The following is a 26,667-nucleotide window of genomic DNA, read 5'->3' on the forward strand; positions in this document are numbered from 1 at the left end:
GCTTTCAGATTCTGTATGTTTCCTGTGAGGATACTCCAAACTAGATGAAATCCCTGTTAATTATGCTCATTAACATACTTAACAAAAAAAACAAAAAACTTCAAAGGCTGTCTTTCCTTCTTGTAATATCAGGCTCTGAGTGTAGGTATATTCATCCAGTCAGGATCTGTATTTATTCCTTTTTCATCTGTGATTATCATACATACTATTCTACCTGCTGTGTTGGAACACCATGAAAGGATAATACCTTCTGTAAATGGACATAGGATGGATGTATCAGGTAGCAGATGATGTTTTGGTGTGTACCTTTTTCCACCTCTGTGTATATATCCTTGTCTAGCATTTCAAGATATTGTAAATGTGATGACCTTGATTTACTTGATGCCTTATAACTCCAACCAAGATGTGTTTCTCATGCAAATCATCATATATCACACATTTACGGATAAGAGTGTAGCACACTTATATGACACATTTGACTTTCTCTATGCATTTCTACGGAATTATCACTTCAAAGTTTGACAGAATATGGAAGTTGTGGAAGTGAGTAAGGAGGAATGGTGGGAAATGTGAGGGGAAGGAAGTATTTATCAGAAATATCTTTTCAGTATAGGAAAATTATTATTTCTGATACAGTACTTCTCTCTGCTAACAAGCTTAGCTAGAATTCCACATTGAGTAAGCTGAGGAACAGGTGCAAGGAAAGAAAACATCTGAAGGATACTTTCTGTAGATGAGAGAATCAAATCTGAGGATCTGGAGAGGTGAAACAAAGTGATACTTGTCCAGGTATAGTTAAACTAGTCAAATCAACACTCTCATGCCATGATGACTTAAAAATGTAAGTTTAATAGACACCAAATGCACACTATATATTTGCTTCTTTCATATGTCTGTTTCAGACCATATTAACCCATGGACTTCATGGGTAAAGCAGTATGGGATAACTGCCCATTCTCTCATTTCTTGGATTGAATAAATCAGGAGTAGTTTACTTTTCAAAATAGGGTTTTTGTGGTCTCCCATTGCACTGTCTCTGGTGCTGACATTCATCCAGAGTCTCCACTGCATTACCCTCCACCCCATGTTTTCTTCTAGTGGAGTCTGGGAGTCCTTACCACTTTCCAGTTCCAAACCATTGGGGTGGTGGACAATAGAGGCATTCTCCTGAATGTAATAATGATATGCAATACAAATAATGGTAAAATCATTCAGTTGAAAGTAGAATAGTGATGTGCTGCTTAGATGACAAGATGACCTCCAATCTGATGCTTATTTTCTGTATGGATTTATCTGAGGGGATGTTGTCACTTGAGTGAGGAGTCAAAATTGCAGTTCACCCCTTAGTTTGGAATCTCTCTTTCTATCACTGTATGGATGCTGGTTCCCAGTGACTGGGTTTTAGATTCAAAGACAAACCAATGAACGTAAGTCCTCACACAGGCATTATTCCTTCCAACTGTATTTGGGGTTATGGTGGTGTAATTTTCAGAATATTATGATTATTCCTCTTACGCTATCTCTTAATGATTTTCTTATACTGAGGATGTTATTGTACTAGGGGCAATTCCTGTTAGATTGACTTTGAGTAAGATAGTTTACATTAGAGAGACATCTTTATGATACTGATCATCTAGATGTTGTGTGTGTTAATATGTATAAATAAATGTCAATATCTGTGTGTTTATTCCTTATATGTTTCCAACTTTCTTGATTAATCAGTACCAATCTTGATACCATGATACAGGATGGCATGAGGAAAGTTGGGGAGGTTGGACCCCCATTTAACTTCATATTGATAAAATTCTTGAAAACATCATGCCTTTCTTTTCATTACTGGTACCTTTATGCATTTGTATTATACTTTTAATGTTTATTATGTTGAGAAAAAATAAAACAATTTCCTATTCTTTGTTAAATATGCATTTTTATTTCACCTGATCAATGGATGGGTACTCCAGCTAGTATATAAATATATATAAATCAAAGTACCTGAATGAAAATAGTAAACTATTTGAATAAAGATTATGCAAGGTCAGGGATACAATTAACATGTACTACAAAAATGCATTGTTGTATACTTGTATATTGTATGTTTTTCTTTCTATGAATATTTTTAATATATCATTATGCTGTAATTGTTAGAAACATAAATATAGAAAAAAATATGCAAACCTATTAGAGACAAAATATTAGAAAACATCAGGAAATGCATTCACATAGATACATTCAAGTATATAGGGCTTCACTGTTTTAACCATATAACATAGATAGTACCATAAAAATTCCTTTCACTGTGTAAGTTCTATACACAACCAAATTGATATGAAAATGTTATATTTTCTTGTCATTTAAATTGTTTTTTTGGTTTTGAAATTTATGAATGTGTTATGAAAAACATTCATAAGAATAATAGAATTTTTTCTCTCTTGAATTTTGAAGCATAGCTTGATGGATTCTGACTTCTCCAAACAATGCCATACATTTTTAGACCATGATGTTGGAGTTTCTTCTGGCTTTTTTCAACAAAGTATTTGAAAATGTATCATCAAGGAAATGGACTAAACTGAAGCTTGTAAGAACCACTGGAAAGAGGTCACAAAGAGGACCAAGTAATGAATAATTTGAGTGCACTGAACAGAAATATTAAGAAATAATAAAGGTGGTAGCATGTAAGCACTTATTTCATTTATAGTTTTATTGTGTAATCTATGTAACTTAAGCCTTTTCATTCTACTTTCATGAAAGCACAATATAAACAAAAGTACCTGACCACAATGAACAAAGTAGAAAATAGAAAAACCTTTCATTCTTATTGGTCCCAAAGTGCCTCACCACATTTTGATTGGTTGGATATAAGAAACTAATTTTCATGGTTCTCGCAGACTAAATGGAATTTTATCCACCAACTTATTTTATGCTAACCAAATTTTAATAATAAAATAATTCATACAGGAGATCAAAAGCTCTTCTTGGTACGTTGTTATGATGAAAGTGTATTTCTAATTTATGTTTCAATAAATCAAATGGGTAAAACTACATTGATTTTGCACTGTTGGCTTTAAAATTGTATATATATTATTGTTCTTTTTATTCATCTTTTATAACATATTTTGGTTGAATACAACAAACATCATTTGCTTTTGAAGAAACTAACTTTACATTTAAATGTTTTCATTTCATGATGATTCACATTAGGATTTCTTGAGTGACATCAAATCACTTAATTATACTTAAATTCAGAAACCATGCATCCAAGAAAGAGTGTAGCAGTGAATCGCTAAGCACTCTTGGAAGTTTTAATATTGTGAAGGTTTTCAGTTTTTAATAAACAAACTATATTTTCTCTTCCATGAACTTGTATAGTCCAGTATATACATTCCTTGGGACTCAGCACATGAAACAAAACAAAAAACTCAAATTACTAAGAAACCAAATAAACACAGTCATAAAACTATGCTCACCAGATAAAATTAACGATGAATTAGACAAAATAAAACAATACTTCATCAACATCAATAAGTTTCTTCCGCAAACTGTAGAAAACATTATACACACACACCCAGACAGAAAGCAAAATCAACCAACTAAAGTAAATATATCTCACGAATCAAAAAATCACGAAACCATATACTGCTGTATACCATATATTCCTGACATCAGCAAACAAATAACCAACATTTGGCAAAAACTAGTAACAAAATATGGCATTCCAGTTAATACCAAATTTATTCAAAAACCAGGCACAAAACTGAGGTCTATACTATGTAAAAACTACACTGACAAACACCACACCAACATTATTTACAAAATACAATGTGATAACTCCCACGACTTCTATATTGGAGAAACAAGTAGAAAAATGGAAACCAGATTCAAAGAACATAAAAAAGTCACCTTCACACGTTTTCGAACACTGCAAGTCAAATAAACACAACATAACCATAGAAAACACTCAAATACTAAATAAATAAAGAAACAAACATAAACAAACACAAAATTAAAGAAGCCTTACTCATACAACAACTTAAACCCAAAATAAACCAATATAAAGGAACGCCTTTATACCTATATTAATATAATAAAATAAATAAAATTATATATTCAAACATCTAATACTGCCCTCTACATTCCAACACTCAGTTACACAATTCCCTTTCAAACATGTGGTCAGCTTCCGGTCAGTTACCTCTTTCTTTGTGAACCTGACGATGACCGAAGAAGGTCGAAACGTTGTTCGCTCTTCTATGTAAAATATTTTCTCAACCCAAACGAGCCGTTTTTGCATATAAACAGCAGTAGTTTTACTTTTTTATTTTTATAGAAAGGTTTCTGTTCTTTTTCAACAAATCCTGTGATTTTAATTAAGATTGTTTTTCATTAGCTTTGCTTATTGTGAAATAAAAATCTTCTCACAAAACCTTCTAGGTCTACAGATTTTCTGTAGAATAATGTTTATATGAGAATGTTGTACAATTCTTATCTAATTGTGTTCTATCTCATAAACATATTCGTTAAAGACTAGATATTGCTGTAAAATTTATATTTCTTTCATGTTTTTTTTTTAAGTTTACAAGTTAAAAGCATACTTTCCTTTCTCAGTTACCCTATAATTTTTATTTGTTTTCACTATTTCATGCTCCCCAGTGACACAGCAACATGTTTGTGGACTTATAATGCTATAAATTGGGTTTTGATATATGTGGTGGGTAGAGCACAGTTAGCCCATTGTGTAGTTTTGTGCTTGACTACAAACAAACATAATCAACATGCAAAGTATGCTAATGATATGAGAGCTTGGGGGCATGCCCTTCCAGAAGATGTGTAAAGTGTAAGTGCTATGGATTAAAACAGGAAGCAACATTGCATGAAATATAGCTTTAACAATTGCATGGCTGTTCATATAAAATCCACAAACATCCAATGATAACTTAACAAATCATCATTCTGTTGTAACACTGGGGAACTGGATTTAAATTAACATAACTGTAAGATTTATTATAGTAAAGTACTGTACTATCTACATACAGACTAGATATTAACTGTTAAGTTACATTACTAATTTAAATAACCTGTGTGACAAGAGTATATTATCTATTTCAAACATCATCTGTCACCTACATGCATGTATGCAGTACTAAAATAACATGTTAGCATGCTCCATTCTTCTGAGGTGTTTTTCCATAAATAACATGCATACAGTTTCAGTGTCGGTAGCAATGTCATAATGATTATGTATCAAAGCTAAAGCATTCAGTCTTTCTTCAGTGTTTTTCCACAGATAACGTACACACAATTTCAATGTCGATAGCAGTGTCATAATGATTATGTATCAAGGCTAGAGCACTCAGTCTTTCTTCAGTTTTTTTCCACAGATAAAGTACATACAATTTCAATGCCAATAGTAGTGTCATAAGATTATGTATCCAGGCTAGAGCACTCAGTCTTTCTTCAGTGTTTTCCACAGGTAACGTATGCATTGTTTCAGTGTCGATAGCAGTTTTATAATGATCACATATCAAAGCTAGAGCACTCAGTCTTTCTTCAGTGTTTTCCACAGGTAACATATGCATCGTTTCAGTGTCAATAGCAGTGTCATAATGATTACATATCAAAGCTAGATCACTCAGTCTTTCTTCAGTGTTTTTCCACAGATAACGTACACACAATTTTAATGTCGATAGCAGTGTCATAAGATTATGTATCAAAGCTAGAGCACTCAGTCTTTTTTCAGTGTTTTTGCACAGATAATGTACATCCAATTTTGATGTCAATTGTAGTGTAATAATTATTATGTATCAAAGCTACAACACTCAGTTTTTCTTCAGTTTTTTCCACAGATAACATACAGATAATTTCAATATCAATAGTAGTGTCATAATGATTATGTATCAAAGCCAGAGCATTCAGGTTTTTTTTTCACTTTGTGTAAACTTTAGGTAACTATTTAGCTGGCAGAAAACAGATGCCAAATGTTCACTCAAACAAGAATTTTGTGGTAGTATTGTTTTATATCACCAAAATAGGAGTTTTGCCCAAACTTCCTTCAAACCCCACTCATACATGCATGATTTATATATATTTTATTTTTGCTTTCGTATAATGCCATTTCATCAGCAGTTCTTAATACTTCCTTAAAACTTCTTGTTAGCATTTGACAGTAAACATTTTTTGAAAGATCAACAAAATTTCTATATTATCTAGTATCTTTTTAAGTGGCTGGACACTGGCATATAGAGTTGAAATGTATGCCAAGTTTTAGACATTGGTTTCAACTTAAACAATTTTCATTTATGATTTTAAACTAGTTGCCTAGTGTATAAATGAAATGTTTAATATTATGTACTCAGAATTTTAACAAATTGAGTCAGCATTTAGATCTTTAAATCACAGTTTGTTTAATTCTTTATTAACTGAAAAATTACAAAGAGGGCCATGTCTGTTTTTACATTGTAGTCCAGAATTTCATGCTGCTCTTAAATTTTTCTTTTCACAAACAATAAATTATAAAATGAATAATATTTTTATTAGACATAGAAATAGAAAAAAACAATATGAAAATAATTTATGATTTTGGCAGTTGTAAATGTACTACTTTGATTTTATTTATTTTATGGGTAAAGAAGCATGGATATGTTAAATTATAAGCTGGTATATATTTTTTGATATAATTATATAAACACCCACAGACACACACACATAATTTGTTTGCCTTAAGAGTTCTTTTAGTATGCACAGTATTTGAAATGCTCAAAAGACATTTATTTCTTGATATCAAATTTCCTTTTTTTTAAATTTATTTTAGAAATTCAGTACTTTGAGCTCTCATTTGAGGCAGAATGGCTAAGGCTGCAATGTGCGAAGTTACACATTTATAACAATAAGTCGTACATATTATGTTTCACTTGTTTACATATTTAACTCTATGTCAGAAAGTTTATAATAGCATTAAGATCTGGTTTTAAGTGACCTAGATGGCTTTTTGGTGCACTTCAGTATATATTTGTTGAATGTGTTATCTGGTCTTTCATACAGGTGCACATCACTGTTTCTACTAAAGTAGGTCTGTTGGCTAGGAAGGGTTACAAGTACCTGTTTTATTTATTTAACTGAATTTACAAGTCTGACTGTAATGAGTTCAGGTACAACTACCATGCTCTATTTCTCCATGATATTTATACACAGATTGATCATCCAATATTCATGAGTATTAGCTTGTGTGTTTCAGAAAATTACAGGTAAATTCATTTGATTTGCCATTAGTAGTGGTTTTAAAGTTTAAATAGTCATGAAAAGTATATTTTGTTTAATTGATTACACGTCACCATTTAAAAATAGTTTTTAAGTTAATAGTTATCCTCATATGTAGATTCAGTGAATGCTTAATTATTTATAATTATTTGCTTCATTTTGGATTTTTATTTGTGTTAGGATTGTATGTCTCTGTGCATATGTATATTAGTATACACACACATAATTCAAGCTATTTTTATGTGTAATTATTTCTACTTAATTATCAGTATTTTTCATGTAGTTTTTTAACATTTTAGTTCTTATATCTCATGGATTACACAAATGATTCTTCAGAAGAGTCTGTAGATATGGATAACTTGGGCCAGACAGACATGTGTACGTCAGAAGAATGTTTTACAGGTTTTGCTGAACAAATGAGGTACCAACTTAGTCCATGCAGTGCTCAAGAGAAGGCAAACATGCTAAAAAAGGATGAAAGAATTTTTGATTTTTCAGCAGTTTTATATAATTCTAATGAAGGTCGTGAATGTTATGAACTTAGAACTGAAAATATACAACCTTTAACTTGTGAGGTAAGAATAGTCGTAAGTTTGGTTCTAGTTTACTGTGACAATTTAGCCTTCACAATGTAACTAGGTAACCTATTATATGTATTTGAATTTCTTTCAAGGCTATTTCAGAAATTCACCTTCCACAAAAACTCGTATATAAAAAAGATGTTTGAGGATTTATGTACATTTGTTTTGAATCAAAAATTAAAAACCAATTTATCATTATATTGTGTATAGACTTTTTGATTATTTCAATGGACCTTCTGTTTGTGCACCAGTGCAAAAATTTTGTTTAACCAAGAACTTTAAATATTCTCCATTCAACTGTTTGTAGATGCTATTTTAGTTTTGCAACATAGATCTTCATCAGATCAGTACAGATAAGCCAAAATATGTTTGAATAGAAGTATGGTTTAGAAAAGAGTACTGCTGATTGAATACATGAAATTTTGGAAAATACAAAAATGGAAAAAAAGTTTTGATTTTTTCTACTCTGTATACTGTATGTGACAGTCTTATGACTGGCTTTATGCAAAAGTTCATATGGTTCAAAGGGTTATACTTGTAATTTTGTGTCAGAATTTTGAATGGCTAAGGAATATTCTTCAGTCTTTCATGATTCTGTAAATTTCATCTATGACTGAGGAGATCAAAAACCTATCTGATTCTCATATGTTCTTCAAGATTAAATTATGCTCATTTGGGTTAGTAAATGGGAAAATAGTCATCTATGTATCCAGAATTATTTTTTACATTTTTTTTTTCTTTACGGATAAAAAATGTTTTCTGTTTGAGTCCTAAAACATTTTCCAGGAAGACAAAAAGGACAGTCATGTATCTAGTAGTTAAAAAAAGAAAAAGAGGTTATTTTATATATCATGACCAGCATACTCCTAGAGGTTGAAACTGTTCCTTGCTCCTTTCTATAGTTTGGCAAACTTGTGGAAAGTATCTTGGGTTGAACCATCCTGGTGTTCTTGTCAGGCCTCTTGTAATTAATTCCACGAATTAAGCATTTGTGTTCTGCATTCAATTTTTTCAACCTCTGAATTTTCTTTTTAGGACTTAAGACCAGGCTGTTTTTCCTAGGACTTGTAATATTATAGTAGGTCACATTTTATCAGTTCCATTGTTTAACTCTATACTTTGCAGCATATTTTGAGGATATGGTCTTAGGTGGCCTGGATATCAGTTTCTAGGTGTGCTAGTGTAGGTTGGAGCTGTACTGATCAATGTGAGTCCTAACACATGGTTGGCTGGGACCATCATCTTACAGTGGGTTGGATGATACATTCCCAATGCTCTTCATTTTGGACCATTGTCAACCCTCCATGTTGCATTCCACCTTCCCACTACCACTTGGATGCTGGTTGTATACTAGAACTGCATGCATGTACCTGCTTCCTGGAATTTTGGAATGGAAGTCTTCTTTCCCTTCTGATTTCTGTGCCTGAGGTAAAGACAATGGAAAACATCCTCCAACTGTGGTGTGGGTGCTCCATTCCTGGTGCCACCAGGATTTGGACTGGAGTTGATCAGCTGATTATGGTTTGATACTTTCTAACTAATCTACACAATTTGTACATCCAATTTCTTGGATATACTTCTTTCTTCCCTCTTTTCGTAATACTTTTCTTCAAAAAATATACCTGGTACAGACTTGAGGCAGTTTTTCATAGGTATGATTCCATCTGTTGAGGTTTTGCACTCTGTGGGCTCTCTTTGGGCACTTTTCAAAGGGTGCTCATCTAGAAAAATTGCATCAGTCCCACTCCCATTTCAGTGTGAGATACTAGCTATTATGTGAGTAAAGGTAAGGTATCATATCAGAGGTTAACATTTTTCTACACTGAAAATGAATTTCCAATAGATACTTCCCTTTCTCACAATTCCTGCCCATCCTTCCTCTTTTCAATGCTTACTTTGTGTCTGATCTCAAAGTAATGATTGGGTCTTACAGTACAGAGGAAGTAATCTGCACTAGGAGAGTGTGTTACACTCCTGTTGTTAGTTGCATGCTAAATTGCATATTATAACACAACTGTGCTATGTGCAAACATGTGAAGATAGGTTGAGCACAAAGCAAGAGGAGAGCAAAAATTTCCAAATGTAGGAAAATGGTAACTTTAACTCTTCTTACATGAAGCATTACCAACAACAAACCATCAAATTTTAGTGCTTATAAAAAACACAAGAGCAAATAACTTGACTTTTCTGTGTATCTGTAAAAATCATGTGCAACATAACATTTAAGGTGAGTGGGTTTGTGAAAGACAAAAGGTATGAATGTTGTAGAGAAGCAAATACAAAATTAATTACAAACTTCCTTTAAGAAAACATGGCAGTATATATTTTAAAATGTATACATATCTTTTTTTTGTATTTATCAGAATGCATCAAGTGTAAATCTTCTAGAGTTCTTGAATGCTACAACATGTGAAGATAACAGAAGAATGTTTACTAATATGAAGAGTTTTGCCTGTCTTATGAAAGACAATAAAATATTTTCTGTTCACATAAAAGATAACCCTTTATGGTAAGTAAGAACACATTTACTGTAATCAAAAGGACCTTATCTGAGTTTTGAAATGTGTGGTAATTAAGTACATACTGTCTCAAAAAAATGTGCTTGCAAGGACAAAATGATTGTATACTATACAAGTATTCCAAACTGTTGGTGTGAGGATAATCAGCAATTTATCTTAAACTTAAAACACGTATTAAAACATAGTAATTTCTTCAGTTATTAATTTTAATATATAACAATAGCTACTGCAAGATATTGCCTCTAAACATAATAAAATGTAAATGAAAAAACATAATCTAATGTTGTGTGACCCTTGATGAATTTTCTAATCGAAGTAAACATTAATGAGTAAGTATTATTTAGTAATTATCAGTTATCATAGAAACACATACTGTGAGTTGTTTCCAATATGATAGCTTACTTTCTTACACAAAATAACTTTGCTCAATTTGTACTGCCCTCTATATGTGGAAATGTTTTGCTTGTACTTCCACCTACCTCCACATATTTTCCACATGGTATACCTGCACTATAGCATGTAACAACCATCCAGCAATAGGAGTGAGACACACTCTCTTGTTACAGCTGGCTCTCTCTACAGAAGAGCCCAATTTTCACTTATCAGTTTGGCATGGTAGTGTTAAGACATGTTAATTTTCAATTGTGTTTTGCATTAATTTACCTTTATTGTTTTTGCTCTGGCTATTAATCAAATTAGTTGTTTTTCCTGATATGATATCTTACCTCTTCTAACATAACAGCTTTTGTCGTCTTATGCTGCCCTTTAGATGTACAAATATTTGCTCGCCACTAGCCTGGATACTCCCATTTACTCTCACATGTTGTCACACCTTTTTAATGCAGCAAACTTATTCTGTGCAGTAAAACACAATCTTCTCTGCTTCATCAGTCCTCTTACTCACTGCTTGTTTAATTTTGGTGTTCATTACCTGTTGAATTTGAGATTGTACTTTTGTTTTGGAACTTCAGTGAGTTAACATAAATTCATAATGGCATCAAATTTGACATTATTGACTGAGAAAGTTTTGGCCCTCGTTTGCCAAGATATGGCTTCCTAAATGTGTGCTTAGGGATCTCATATATATCAATCACTTCTTCCCTTTTGAGGGTAACCAGAACAGGATGATGAAAATTTGGACAGTCGTTTTTTTTTCCATCTACCCTTGCTGTACATTCTCATTCTTAGACTGTGATGTGCCATGAATTTTTACTTTTCTGGAGTTACTATCACAGGTATGTTGTTTTGTGTTTATCTCCCATGTTGTATGACCACTACCCTTCTTTACTGACTGATACACCTACTGCCAAATATTTTGTCCTTCTTCCTTCACCTGACATTGGGGTCCATGCTGAGCATTTTGCCCAGTTATTGCATTTGAGGATCAGTATAACATATCTCCAACTTGGCTGAGGCCCATGCATGTGAATACCATCATTCGGTGAATCCTTTTCTTGGCATGCGACAATTGGATTTACTCCTCTCCCTTTATGGTTTCAAACCTGATACTTCTGTTTAATTTTCATAGGCACAGAGTTCTCTCCTTTGTCTGACCTTAGTATCTCTTCTATGTTTCTTTTCTTCCATACACCTATTGTATGAGGTTATCATTGATATTTGGTTTCTATTTCAATATTGGAACCCTGGGATATTTGTTGAGCAGTGGTTCATTTCCTGCCAGCTTTGAGGAACAAGACAGTAATGATCCATTCTGACAACTCCAAAATTGTCTCTGACATCACTAACCAATTTAGCATGTAGTTCCACTCCCAGTGTCTTCACACTTTGGACATGCTGTTCTGGGCTCACAGCCATCACATTAATTTTCTGGCTTGTTCTGTTCTTGGTACTCTCAAACATGATGCAAGTCAATTATTCTATCTCATCAAGATTCTCCTCTTGGAGTGGCCTCTCAACCCTCAATTTTTCACTTGGCTATGCTCTCAGTTGAGTATTACCTGGCTGGATACTTTTGTGACCCACCTGAATACTGAACACCTTTTGTTCTGGTCCTTTGTTCCTCATCCTTCAGTTTTAGTGATGGATGCCCTTCAGTAAGATTGGATGGGCTTCTACATTTATTACTATTTCCCAATCCATCTTCTTCATAGGGTACTATCCATTATCCAGACCACTTTGTGATGAATCTTTCTAGTGCCTACATTCTGGCCAGTTCAATCTTGGTTTGCATTTCTTCTCTCTCTTCAGTTGTCCCCAGCATTACCTCTTCCTTCCTCCATCACTACACTACACCTTCACATATGGCTTTTGTCCAGTCTCTTTTGAAATGTTTCAGACTTTTCACTTGTGTAGTGCCCCTCCTTTCCAACAATGGTATGTCTCTGAACTTACAACACTAGAAGCTAGGTTTCGATACCCATGATAGGTAAAGTACAGATAGCCTATTGTTCAGGTTTGTACTTAACTCCAAATAAACAGTACTGTACCTATGTAAGTGACATATTTTTTTACTATTGATCTCTCAAGGATTCACCCCTTCCGTATCTTCAATCTCTACCTATCTAACTTATTAATCTGGCTTTTTGACAGTGGTTTTTCTGTGTTGACCTTTGCCTGTTATAGAGCAGTGTTATCCTTAGCATTTCATTTTTCTCATTTCCATCATGTATTTTTCTCTTCTGTTATTTCTTTTTAATTTTGTTTCTTTCATCTCCATCTTCTGACTCAACCTTTACCCTTACCAGATTGAGATTTTTATGTTGTTTTACCTGCTCTTTCTCTTCATCCATTTGAACCATTGACTTTCTGTTCCATATATCACCTATCCTTAAATTTTTTTCCTCCTCCTGCTGACCTGTGGATGTTGATTGTTGGATATGTTTGCCTTTTAATTCTCTTGCATTCTTTACCACAAAACCAATGTTCTCCCTTATCCTGATCATACCTTCCTCCCTAACACCTCTGCTGCATGTGAAAGTAATGTTGCCTGCACTCCTTTTTCCCTTCTTTCAATTTTATGCCTATCTTCTCATACTGATCCCAACCATATCTTATGTCTGGCTAGAAATTTGTGGTGTAATTTAGGTCACATGGCTTTATTCTGTGGTTTCATTTCCTGATTGTTTATACACTGGAATCCTTCAGTTTCCTGTGACATTTCTGCTATTACCCTGACTGACTGTCTCCCATCATTTTTTTCAAGTCTCCTCACACCAGATTTCCCACCTCACAATGTCATGGCTGCTTTTTTTTTCTCTTTTAGAGGAGATTTTCCAGGCCAGCATATGGACTCTGCCTTTTGTATCCATCCTTTGGCAGTTTTCTTCTCATTTGGGTATCATCTACTTTCTGTCAAAGTTCTTCATGCATCAGTTCATCTTTGAGTGGGTGAGTGACTTTCCCTTATACTTTTCTTCTTGCAAAGCCTCTTTGCACTTCTCTTGGGATCCCACTCTGTAGCAAGTGGTGCTTTTCTCAAGGTATGCTAATACGTAAATCTGCACTGTATGACTGTTAAGGTTATTAATGCTCACTATTGAAATGAGGTATTCTGCAAGACTGCTTAAAGGTTCATCCTTGCTGGATTAACATGAATAAAGCAGAAGGGGATTGCTACTTTTCCGTACCATTCTTGATTATATAATTTGGATACAGTCTGCTTTTCAAAATAAGGTTTTGAAATTACCCATTGCACTTTCTCCAGTTCTGTGTTCCTCAGGATTCCAACACATATTTTTCTCTTTTCTTCTAATAGAATGTGGGAGTCCTTATCACTTACCAGCTCCTAGCTGCTGGAGTGGTTGACCACAGAGGGTTTCTCTGAAGTGTGCTGAAACTGGAAGTTGGGCATGGTATTCTGCCAGTGTAAGTGGCATGACTATCCTCCTACCATGGATCTGTTGTATCATTTCAGATGCAGTACAGTGTGGATTGGATTTTTCCATCACTTTTCAAAATGAAGTTCACCCCTCTAACTGGGAACCCTACTTCCTACTACTGGTCAAATATTGGTTTCTGGGCAATTACTTGTGGTTGGAACTGGACCAGTGAACATAAGTTCTCACGTGAGTGGGCTGGAACTCTCCTTTTACAGTGAACTAGATGTTACATTCCCAAAGTCACATGGGTTTGGACTGAAGTTGACCCTCTATGTTGCATTTCCAGTTTTCCAATGTCATCTGGATGTCAGTTCCCAGGGGTACAGGTGTTGGTTGTATTGGATTTGGTCACATGATTGCTTGAATTTTTAGAATGAAAGTACTTCATCCATTCTGATTCCTGTATCTGAGGTAATTGGTAGAGGGCTCTCCTCTTATCACAGGTTAATTGATCCAATCTGGTTTGGGACTGGGGTGACTTCCAGCTTATGGTTCGATACAACTTAGCCACTTTACACCAAAGGCACTTTCACTCTTTTGAATGTGCTTCTTTTCTTCCCATTTTGTGACACATTCATTTATTTAGGGTAAGGAATTGATTTATGGTAAGATATTGCATTAGAAATTAATAATTTCCTACACTGAAAATATATTTCTGAAAAATACTTATCTCTTATCATACTTTCCACCCATCCTCCCAATTTTTTAGTGTATTTTTAATTGCCTAATCTTGAATTGGAGATTGGGTTTTAGTGCATAAATGGAGTCAGCTGTACTAGGAGGGTGTGTCACACTCCTATTGGTTCAAGGTTATCACATGCTTATTTTCATGCTATAATGCAACTATACCATGTGGAAAATGCATGAAGGTAGGTGAAAGCATAAAGGCTAGTGGTGAGAAAATGGATTTGTGTATATAGAGGGCAGTACATATCAAGAAAAAGTATTGTGCTAAAGGAGATAAGTATCTATTAGCAACATGTATTTAAGCGTAGGAAAGTATGAATTTTTGACATGGCTATTTTATTAATTTCTGAAATAGATACTTTAAAAACACTGTTAAAGTTATATAAAAAGTCACCTGGACTCAATTTGTAACATGACATATGCTCTTCAGAGATTACATTCTTTTGATTTAAATGAAAGTGAAAATTTTCCTCTAGTTGAAAAACTATTGACTAACTTTATTCAAAACAGTGAATATTCATAACAATCATAACTGGTATCAAATACAGGTTAAATTTTGAAGACTTTATACAGTCCTGTGTGTTTGGCATCACAGGTGCATGTAATGAAACTTTGATTAATTTTATTAATTTGTCTATTTCAAGTAATGAAAGAGACTTTCATGTTATATCCAGGATAAACAATATTACCTTTGTTTATGCTGTCATTGTTATTCTGTAACACAGGAAAGAAAATAGTGTCCTATGTACCTTTGACAATTAGTGTAAATGCTGTATTTCTCCAAATACCGAGTGCAGTACATATGTGAAGAGATTAATACATATGCACAATAAACTTTTTATTTGGTCAATGACCAAAATTAAAGAGACAACATGTCTTGGTAGCTTTACACTACCATGATCAGGGGTTAAAACTTATGGGACATGCAAGTAATTTTGTAAAGCAGTGTGCCTGTATTTGAAAAACATTTAAAAGCGTGACACTTAACAAGTGTAATTGATGGTTGTGATTTTAGACTGTGTGGATTAGTGCTACTTGGTATGTAATAAATTCTAACAAAGATATATACACTTCAGATACATTGTCTCATACCTAAACTTCTGTATCATAATTCTACAAACATCCATTTGCATAGTTATTTTACTTATGATTGTTCTTTTTCGAAACATATTCTCCCAGCCAAAAACCTATCAAATTTTAAATATAATAGCCTACAGATAATCATACAAACTATTTATTGTGAAAATGTAAGTCTGGTTCATACTTGTAATTCCAGGATACAAAATTTGGTTGGGTTTTTATATATACATGTGAAATAACTTAAATTTATGTTGGAAGTGCTGTGTTTAAGTTTATAATTAAATTGCATACTTATCTTTAAGAATCCTTAGGATATTTCAATTCAGAAATTATGTAATGGTGCTAAAACATTTATTACTTTAAACATTTTTGGATTTTATAAATATTTATTCACTAAATTGTTGTTTTAGGGTTTATAAGAACATACAAGTGTTACACTCCCTAAAGAAATCTTAACATAAACACCTTAAGTAATGAAACATATTAAATTCATTACTTTTCAAGTCTCTTGTGTGTTTTTAATAATGAATTATGTACTTTTGTTTATTATTTCTGTGTAATGAGAGCTCTCTAACAGGCATAAAAACAAACTTATTCCATATGATATAATAGTGGATGTGGACCCTACCAGTAGTGAACAATATAAATCTAAGTTGATAATTTGAATGTGAAAAAAGGTAGTTATATTTTCACATTCTAACATTAAGCTGATAATAGTGACAGTATGGTATATAAATATACTATGGTACTGTGCAAAATTATTAGAACAAGAAAATATTTTTGTCATTATTTTCATTTTATGGGGCTAATTCTTCCCTTCCATTACAGAATGTAAGCTTCATCACTATGGTAATGCTTCACTGATCCATGTTGAAAAGTAAATGAGCTAGGGTGAGAATACTTATCATTCATTAGAGTTTCTATATACTTGTACCTAGGGCATGTCATATGGGTCCTGCTTGAATGGACATACTGATCAAATGTATGTTCTGAAATAACTGTTACAATATCCCATGTAGTGTCTTAAATATATAATAAACTAGCATATGATACTAATATATGCTAAAAAAATCAATGTAATAGCACACCACAGATAAACCTTGATCAAAACATTGTTTAATACTATAAATTACGTTTTCTATTGTCATCCTGGAGCCTACGAAAACATAGAGAAGTGTCAGTAGAGCAGAGAGTTTGCATAAAATCTGTACACGATGCTAGCTGGACTGTCAGACCAATTGCTGCAGCCATGAAATGCTCCTCAAACATTCGAATCCCTGTCGCACTAAACAAGCTCGCCCTTTCAGCTGTGAGGGCGTTATAATGTGACGGTCAATTACATTATTCGTTGGTAGAAGAGTAGCCCAAGAGTTGGCGTTGGGTGATAACTAGCTGCTTACCCTCTAGCCTTACACTGCTAAATGAGAGTCGGTTAGCACAGATAGCTCAAGTGTAGCTTTGCGCGAAATTACAAAAACAAACTCTTCATTAAGAGTATAAAACCTCTGATGAAGAAAAACATTTTTGGAAGAGCTCGAGATTTTGTGTTTAACTTTAATAACACACATTTAGTATGTTTGATACATTCTTAAGTATGACTATAAAAGGTAAACATAGAGCTCCAAGAAATGTTATGAATTAGAATCGACTTCTAGAATTGAAGATTAATATTGTGTTTCCAACAATGCTCTTAAAAAGAACCAGTTTTCAGAATTGAAGTTCAATAACGTATTTCAAACAATGTTCTGAAAAATAACTGAAGATTAATATCGTGCTTCCAACAATGTTTTAAAGAAGAACCAGTTTACAGAGCTGAATATTAATATCGTGCTTCCAACAATGCTCTGAATAAGAACCAGTTTACAGAGCTGAATATCAAGATCGTATTTTCAACAATGCTCTGAATAAGAACCAGTTTACAGTACTGAATATTAATATCGTATTTCCAACATGTTCTGTAGAAGAACTGGTGAAATTAGAGTAAAATATTTTAATTGTGTGTAAAACTGAGTCATCTTAGTTTCTGAGTTGTGTAATATAATATAATTCTATATTCCACGGTCTACATGGAAATTTGAATGTCGATATAAGTTTGCATCTAGCAGACTAGAAATTCTGTAGATCGTGTAGTGGTACTTGTTCCACTTAGTTAGTATTAGCAATGTTGTCACTGTAAATATATATGTTTGAATCAGCATTTTAGGCTTAAGTTAATTTCGGGCATGTTGGGTGTGATGGGGATTCGAACCTGCGACCCTCAGATTACAAGTCGAGTGCCTTAACCATCTGGTCATGTCGGGCCTTCGACAAACCTGATTAGTCAGTAAGAATGGCTGAGAGATAACATTTCGAAGACTTTCATTACTAACTAATTAGATTCATAAGGACTTTACCATGCCGTAGCGTGGGTGTTGAAGAAGTAATGTTAATTAGAGAGGCCATGATCTCTATGGGGCCTCAGAGACAAAGATGATTGTTGATAAGCTTAAAAGCCTGTGGAAAACGTTTGTCTTTCTCATCCAAAAGAAAAGATAATTGTAAGCATTCCTTTGTGAGTTGCTCGTTAGCTATTTGTTGTTTTTTTACGTCTGGGGCTTCGCTTTAGTATTAAGAGATAGACTCCGGCTGATTAATATGATAGACTCCAGCTGATTAACATCACAGGTTTAAATCTTTAAAGCGATTCCCTGAGGTTAACTGCCAATAATAGCAATAACAAAACTGCTCAACTCTCGTGTTTGTCGAGGTACAACGATATAATGTAGTTGTTTCAACTCTTGATATATGTTTATTTATATGAAAAAGCAACTGTGTTCATTGAAAATTCACTCGAGAAAACTTACTCGATTCTTCCGTTAGGAAGAACAAATTTGTAGACAAATTATTTTGCCACCGTAGTTTTAGTATTCCTCACTCTTTATGTTTTAAAAACTATTAAAATTATCATACTTAACTTTATTGATGAAAATATCATGTGCTTGTTTATTATATGATTAATTTTGGGATCAAATAAATTTGAGTTAAATGTAAGTATTCTAAAATAACTTACATATATAGCACTCTGTGAAAATGTTAGGACAAGAGAATGTTTTTGTCATTCTTTCCATTTTATGGAGTTAATTCTTTGATGTCATTACAGAATATAAATTCGAACACTATGGTAGCACTTCACTAATCTATGTTGACAGTCTTCCACTGTTACAGCGATAAGTCTACGGATTCACAACGCTAAAATCAGGGGTTCGATTACCCTCGGTGGACACATCAGATAGCCTGATGTGGCTTTGCTGAAAGAAACACACACACCCTGTTGACAACTAAATGAACCAGGGTGAGAACACTTATAACTTTTTAGAAGTTCTATATACTTGTACCTAGGGCATGTCCTATGGGTCCAGCTTGAATGGACATACTGATCAAATGTATGTTCTGAAATAACTGTTACAATATCCCATGTAGTGTCTTAACTATATAGAAAGAAACTAGCATATGATACTAATATATGCTAAAAAAATCAATGTAATAGCACAGCACAAATAAACCTTGATCCAAACATTGTTTAATACTATAAATTACGTTTTCTTTTGTCATCCTGGAGCCTACAAAAACATAGAGAAGTGTCAGTAGAGCAGAGAGTTTGCATAAAATCTGTACACGATGCTAGCTGGACTGTCAGACCAATTGCTGCAGCCATGAAATGCTTCCCAAACATTGTGAAGTACACCTTCAATCATGAGACAAATAAATTTGAAAATAGGAAAGAAAGAGGCAAAGCACCTAAACTCAGTGATATTGATGCAAAGTATTTTCGTTTATGTAGCCTTTGGGACAGAAAAAAAATTGCCACTTATCTCAAGCACGTGTTAAATGACCATGTACCAAATGACAAAAAAATGTACAGGTCTACAGTGTCGAGAAGACATGATAAGACTGGAATAATTAATTGTGTAGCAGTTAAAACTCATTACTTTAATCTCCAAATATTGTCAAGAAACTAAAATTTGCTAAAAAGTATAAAAATTGGACTATTGATGATTGGAAAAGGGTGTTATGGACAAATGAATCTAAGTTTGAAAAATTTGGTTCAAAGCATAGGTTATACATCTGGTGGAAAGAAAGGTGAAAGACACCTCAATGCATAGCACCTATCATGAAACTTGGGAGAGACAGTGTGATGGTTTGGAGTGTTTTTCTGCTGAGGTGACAGGAGATATTTGCAAAACAGATGGAATAATGGACCAACACAAGTACCATCAGATACTGATCCATCATGGTATTCCCAATGGTTTGCATATTATTAGTAAAGGAATATATTACCAAGAAGATAATGATCCTAAACACTCATCCAATCTGTGCAGAAATTATTTAACTAAGAAAGAAGCAGATGGAGTCATTCAAGTAATGATGCAATGCCTCCAGAGAACCACAATCTCAACCAATTTGAGTAAATTTGGGATTTGATAGAACAAAAACTTCACAATTCCAAAGTTACTTCAAAAGAAACTTTATGGACATGTATTAGTGACATTTGGAGTAAATTCCTAATGGGCACCTTGGTTAAATGTATTGCAACAATGCTTGAAAGTCTGTCTGTAGTTATTAAAGCAAAAGGGAAACACATAAAGTATTAACTGTTTGTTCATATGAAACTCTTCCACTGAGTTACTGGTGTACCAGATGTGAAGATTAATAAAAGTTTGATGTTTCACCATTGTTCTCTGAAAGTAGCCTGAAATCTTATTTTTGACTTTGTTCTAACACTTTGTACAGTAGTGCATGTATTTTGATACAGTATCATTTTGATTTCATCATTTATTCTGTATATGTGTAAGTTACACATAACATGGTTAAGAAAACATTAAGTTTATTTTGTTCTAGCTACTTTTGTTCTTTTGTTATTCTCTGAAAGTAATACCTGTTTTGACAATGGGAGGACATTGCTGTAATGCTACACTTTTTGCATGACGTCAACAGCAGTGTTCTTCAGTTGTTGAGTAGATGATACTTTGAGGTTATGGCCTCGTATCTATTCAGATAAGGATAACCACTCATGGAAAACACTAGGTAAATATGACACTTATTGTGAAGTAAGGAACATTGAATTTAAGCAGTGTGATAGATGATTTCAGCTAGACCAGATGAAAAAGTGACCACTTATGTTAATAACAATCAATACAGATGCACAATGGATTTGTTATTTGAATGAATATTGTTCATTTCATGTACTACTTTCTATATGGTCTCTTTCTTTCTCCAACTTAGTTATTTAGATTTAATACTACTTTGTAATAAATACCTTGTTAAGTGGGCCTATCCCATTGCTATAAAGTTAATTCAGTTTGACCTGAACATAATCCAACAGTATACGATGTATGATGTTCATTAGTGCATTTCAAGTACCTTTTCTGTCTAATTGATATATAAATGTTTAAGATATTCACTTGTTTTATGTGGTACAAATTCAAAAGAAAGACTACATTGTTTTAAAAATACATCTTTTTTTATTAGTTTTTCATGATTACTGTGTAGTAGACTATTCATGAAGGTTTGTGTCAAAATCTACATTACTTATTGAGTGCTCTGTGATACAAAGCTTTTGTTTCATTGCATTTTATACTGAGTGATTGAGAATATGCTTCATTGGCTAACAAAAAAGTCTTAGCATAAAGAAATCTGCTAATTATTTGTATTTTTGACTATCAGTATTTACTGTTCACGGTTCCAGTTTTGTTTCGATCCTGGCCTATATACAGTAATTCAGATTGAAAATAAAAGATTAAGAAAAGAAAATAATTTGAAATTACATTCACCAGTTGTTGTTGTATGTGAGCAGTAGGATGTCTGTTGGTATAAAAAATAAAGTCGTGAATGAATGACATTTTTATATCAACATTTCTCTTTAATAATATATTTTAGTAACTTTACTGCACTATTAGATGTGTACATTTATGTTAACTTGTCAAATAGTTATAACTTTTGGAAAACTTAAGCTTTATATTATTACCTTTATCCTGCTACACCTCTACGTGGTATGTAAGAAGTGGTGAAGTGTGAATATTTATTTCATATTAACTAAGTTTTTTGTAATTTTAACTTGTACACTTGAAAAAAATCCAAAATACATTGCGTTTGCAGTTATTTTTTAATAAAACAAAAGAAAAAAATAATTTCACTTTTGTTTCATTTGCATGAACTGAAAAATCTTGATCATATATTATTTTATCAAATTTTTGTGAACAATTTTATCATAATACACAAATAATGTATATAAAAATGTAGTAATATGATTTAAAAATTACTTGAGAGCCAATTGTTCATGAGCAGATAAGTTTGGAGGCCTTTAATTTTGAAAGCTTTGTTACAGCTACCAATGAGATATGTACTATCAGTAATGGATAACTAGTCTTGAGAGATTTTACGTCTGTTATAAAAAAAAAAAAAAAAACGTTGGTATTTTGAGCACAGTAAAGTACATGTAGGTGTACATGTATCAAAGTGCTGGAAGTGTGCATGAAACACCTTGTATGTACAACATGTATGTACTTGTATTACATATACTTTGAACCTGTCAAAGATCAAGTTCTACCTCATATATAGTGTGTTAGTAGCTTATCAGGTTTTTATTGTGTATGTTATTGGTAAGAGATCTAACTTACGACAAGTAACCATGATGAAGCTGTGATGATAAGCCACAAGTATGAATAGTAACATTTGATTGGTGTTTTTAGTTTAATACCTTTTTTTAAATTAGTGATAGTGGTATATAATGTTTGAGGATTAACTTTCTCTAAGTTGTTTGGATTAAATTTAAGCCAAGTGCTGTATGTAAAAGATATTGAAAACTTTAAAATTTTTTTAAAACGTTCCCAGGTACTCGGCATTAAGTATAATGTTCAACCTCTTGCCAACCTCTGTTTTTTAGAAAGAGCTCTTCAAAATGAAAGCTAATATTCCACTGTAAAAATATAAAATAAAAAAGTATAAACTGTTTATATCAGAACATAACTGTTTTATTTCATATCATAATACTGTGTAATGTTTGTACATTAGTAAAACTTGTCCTGATACTAATATTTTATTTCTGGTCTATCAGTATTGAAGATTATAAAGAGCAAAATGATAAAACCTTCACAACAGATAGCATGTTTCCTTTTGATTCTTTGTTTCCTATTGAAGAAACACATGATAGCAGTAGTGATATAGCTAGTACAGGTTCCTTTAATTCTTCATTAGGTAAGTAGCGCCATTTCAAAGGTATATAAAATGATTAGTACACTTATCTGTATTGAAACTTCTTTAACATCTGTTATCAGTTTTTACCCAAATATTATCAACTTTTACTAAAACAATAAAAAAAATTAATGGCTGTGTTTGAGTAGATATTTAAAATAATTATTTTTTTATGAAAGCAATTAATTTTAAAATGTTCTAAATAAAATATTTTAGTATGCAAAGATTTGTTGCCCCTAATTTTTCATAACTGATTTGATACAGCAAGTTTATAAAATAGGAAAATATTAAGTGTGATTTATGTAAATAATATTTGTTTTAAGTTTATTCAAAAGTTTGTGTTTTCTTTGTTCTCATCAGCAAATTTATTATCTGTAATATATGTATTTGTCAATTCACAAGAATGTTATTGACTTAAAATTATTTGTTTAAATCTGAAAACTTATATTTGAAATTGAGAACAAATAATTATATTGGATAGACTGATATTTTCATTGTTTTGAAAGCAAGTAATAATATTTTTGTACATCATTTTAATTTTTTAAATTATTTTAAAATAACAAACTTTTATTTCAGTGGTCCATATCTTTTCATAGGTATTTTAAACACATCAAAGTTGTCGTCAGTTAGCATGGAAGGAATAGCAGGAAGAAATACTAGCAGGTACAAAAATAAATCAACTGTGCTTGTATAGCAAATTACGTGTATATATATACACCCATACAGTGTATTACTAAAAGTACTGGGAGAACACACACTCCTTCAGCTAACACATTATGGTTTATAAAGGTAAACATCTGCCACTGACTTCTAGTTAGGGCAAAGAAACTTACAAAGTAATGGTTATTGGATGTATTATTGATGATATGTGTGTTTAAAACAGTTCACCCCACATACTAATATCCACTGTGGATGATACGTTGAAGAAATTGACCAATTGTATTAATTTTAAATACTGGCCAAGTCTCCATAATTAAACTTTTTAATCTATGGAACTTTCATGTGAGTTGTGAAATCATGATGCAGGTTAGTGTTACAAAAAGGTCCACGCTGCTTGGTTTTGAAGTTAGTCTACAGCCTATGAGTCATTTATTACAACTGTGAATACAAGATATCATGTTGCCCCTCAAATTATAATTGGGGTGAAGTATAACAGAAAACCATTATATGGAGTAATGAATCTCATTAGTCATTGTTTAGTTCTAATGGGAGAATTTGAGTATAACTGTATCTGCATAAGTGGTGGTGAAACTGTTCACTTCATGACCTTTCACAAATTACCATTCAAGATGAAATTATTTATTCAATGTGAAAGTTTTAAACTATTTATTTTACCCTACACTGCTGATTTAGAGACAGTTCAAAGTAGAGAAGAATAACAGTGGATAACATATGTAGGGATATTGAAAATACTGTAGATATGGATTTTGGAAGTTCTAAAGGTTGTGCAATTGCAATATGCAAACTGTGCAATGGAGAAATGTATTTTAATTCTTCACATGGACATTACACTGCATTTTGAATTATAAGAGTCTGAAATTAATCTATTCCAATCACAGCCATATCTTGAGTACAAGTTTTTTCATAGGACATTTAATGTTTTGTATACAATGGGCTTGTACATTTTTCTATAAATTTACTACATTTCATGTAGACACACATAGTTAATTCAGAATTATGGTAAACATTCCATCTATAATTCAGTGTGGACCTGTGCACATTCAATTATACAATATCTAGAATTTCTCATCCAAAACATGAAGTATGATGAAAGATGGTATATAGATTTTGAATTTGGTCCACTGGTCATAGATAAAGAAACCATAAATGCTTTCATACTGTGATGTTATGGATAATGCTGCACTGCCTATGTTGATGGGTTTTCATCAAACGAATGTTTCTTTCAACATAAAAATGCATCATGAAATATATATTAATTTGAGTCAAATAATGTCAAGAATATGCCTTAGCCAACCAGATCTCTATCACGAATCTGATTAAACTGCTATTATGTATTTTATAATAACCCCCAGAAGGACTGACCCTATAATCTTGCTGTTTTGTAAGAAGAGTATCAGTTTAATTCACCCCTTTAATTTAATTGTTAGCAGCTGTTAATCACAGTATCTACACTATGATTAATGTTAAAGGTGTGTTTACTTACTATTATAACTGGGTCTCACAATGAAATATGAGACATTTTCCTTCTCAAAGAATGCTCTTCCAGTACTTTTATAACTTAGAACATATACTTAGAAAACATGTCTTAAAAGAATATTGTTTTCATTGAAATATTTATTTCAATACGATATCTTACCTCCTCTCACATAGTTGCTTTTATTGATTTGTAATGCTATCTGTGCAAATTTTTAAGGGTTTGTCACTAGCTTTCCAACTTCCACTTTTGCATATTCACATGTGAATAATTATGCAGTAGCTCTCCATCAATAGGGTGACAAAACAACCCCTATCATAACCAGTACCCTCTCTACATTTTTCCTCATTAAAGGAAGAAATATATATGAAATGCATAAACATGATCTTCAGATGTATGAGATGAGTGAGGCATACTGACCCCCAATCAAAGTTGATTCCCAAAATACTGGAATGCTAAATAATAGCCCATAGCTTTGCCATCAAGGGGGACAGGTTAAGAAACATAAGAAACAGGATAAATAATAAGACAGTGCATACATTTACTGGTCAGATGCAAATTATTGATGGAGTCTTTCTTAATCATTCAGTGGATTTTAATTCCTGGGTTGTTTTACTCATTAGTGGAATGCTTGTCTGTTTCGAACTCTATCAACTGACATGACTTTGGCTCTTAATGCCTTCTTCTGAGTAGTCAGGTTGTTTCCTCAAGTGATTCATGCAGACTGGTTGAAAAATGCCCATTGCCATCACATTTTACACTGAAGATGCACCTCATGTTTATAACCCATTTTGCTATTGTCTGCTGGATGTTGGTTCCTGGCAAATCTAGTGTTAGTTGTAGCTGGATGCAGTACATGTATTCCCACTTGTGTATGGTTAGGCACAACCCTTCTACCATGGACTGGAAGAAACATACCCAATGCTGCCTGGTTTTGAACCAGTGATGTTTTTCTACTGGGGCTTTCCAACTTCCAACTATTTGATGGATGCTGGGTTTGGTTGTAAATGTGTGCAAATAGAGATAGATTTTGGTACAGAAACTTACCTTTCCTGTCCATTCTCATTCAGATGCTGCCAGTGTTGGATGAGATTGAACCACCACTGTAGTATGTTGTGCCCTCGCCACTCAACATCTAGGGGTCCCATTAAGAGATAATATGGGATTCCTTCATGTTTTTCTTCACCTCTTATGTTCATAATACAGTAATAAAAGGGGTAAGAATGTACCTGTACCAGGTATGGTACAGTATCCCTTTAAAATTTAATTATTATTTTTTTTCCACATTTCATGATCTCTCTTTGAGAGCTTCCTAAAGGGTTAAT

The 26,667-nt window shown here is 32.9% G+C and overlaps 1 protein-coding gene across 12 annotated transcripts in view; it reads left to right on the forward strand.

Moving 5' to 3' along the window:
- LOC143240608 (uncharacterized) overlaps nt 1-26,667 on the forward strand; it is an 83,850-nt gene that overhangs the window by 4,427 nt on the left and 52,756 nt on the right. For 5 of the 12 annotated variants that reach the window (XR_013021858.1, XR_013021857.1, XR_013021859.1 and 2 more), the window contains 5 exons: nt 2,443-2,672; nt 7,551-7,826; nt 10,196-10,341; nt 23,051-23,190; nt 23,784-23,850. Coding sequence is in view for 9 of the 12 variants with exons in the window: in XM_076483320.1 (XP_076339435.1) it covers nt 7,563-7,826; nt 10,196-10,341; nt 23,051-23,190; nt 23,784-23,850 (617 nt within the window). In the remaining 3 variants the exon portion in view is untranslated. Of the gene's footprint in view, nt 1-2,442; nt 2,673-7,550; nt 7,827-10,195; nt 10,342-16,785; nt 16,849-22,478; nt 22,653-23,050; nt 23,191-23,763; nt 23,851-26,667 lie in introns of those variants that run through there. The other 7 variants (XM_076483326.1, XM_076483321.1, XM_076483322.1 and 4 more) reach the window with 7 other exon arrangements.

The sequence above is a fragment of the Tachypleus tridentatus genome, chromosome 13, assembly GCF_004210375.1.
Source record: "Tachypleus tridentatus isolate NWPU-2018 chromosome 13, ASM421037v1, whole genome shotgun sequence".
Taxonomy (NCBI): Eukaryota; Metazoa; Arthropoda; class Merostomata; order Xiphosura; family Limulidae; genus Tachypleus; species Tachypleus tridentatus.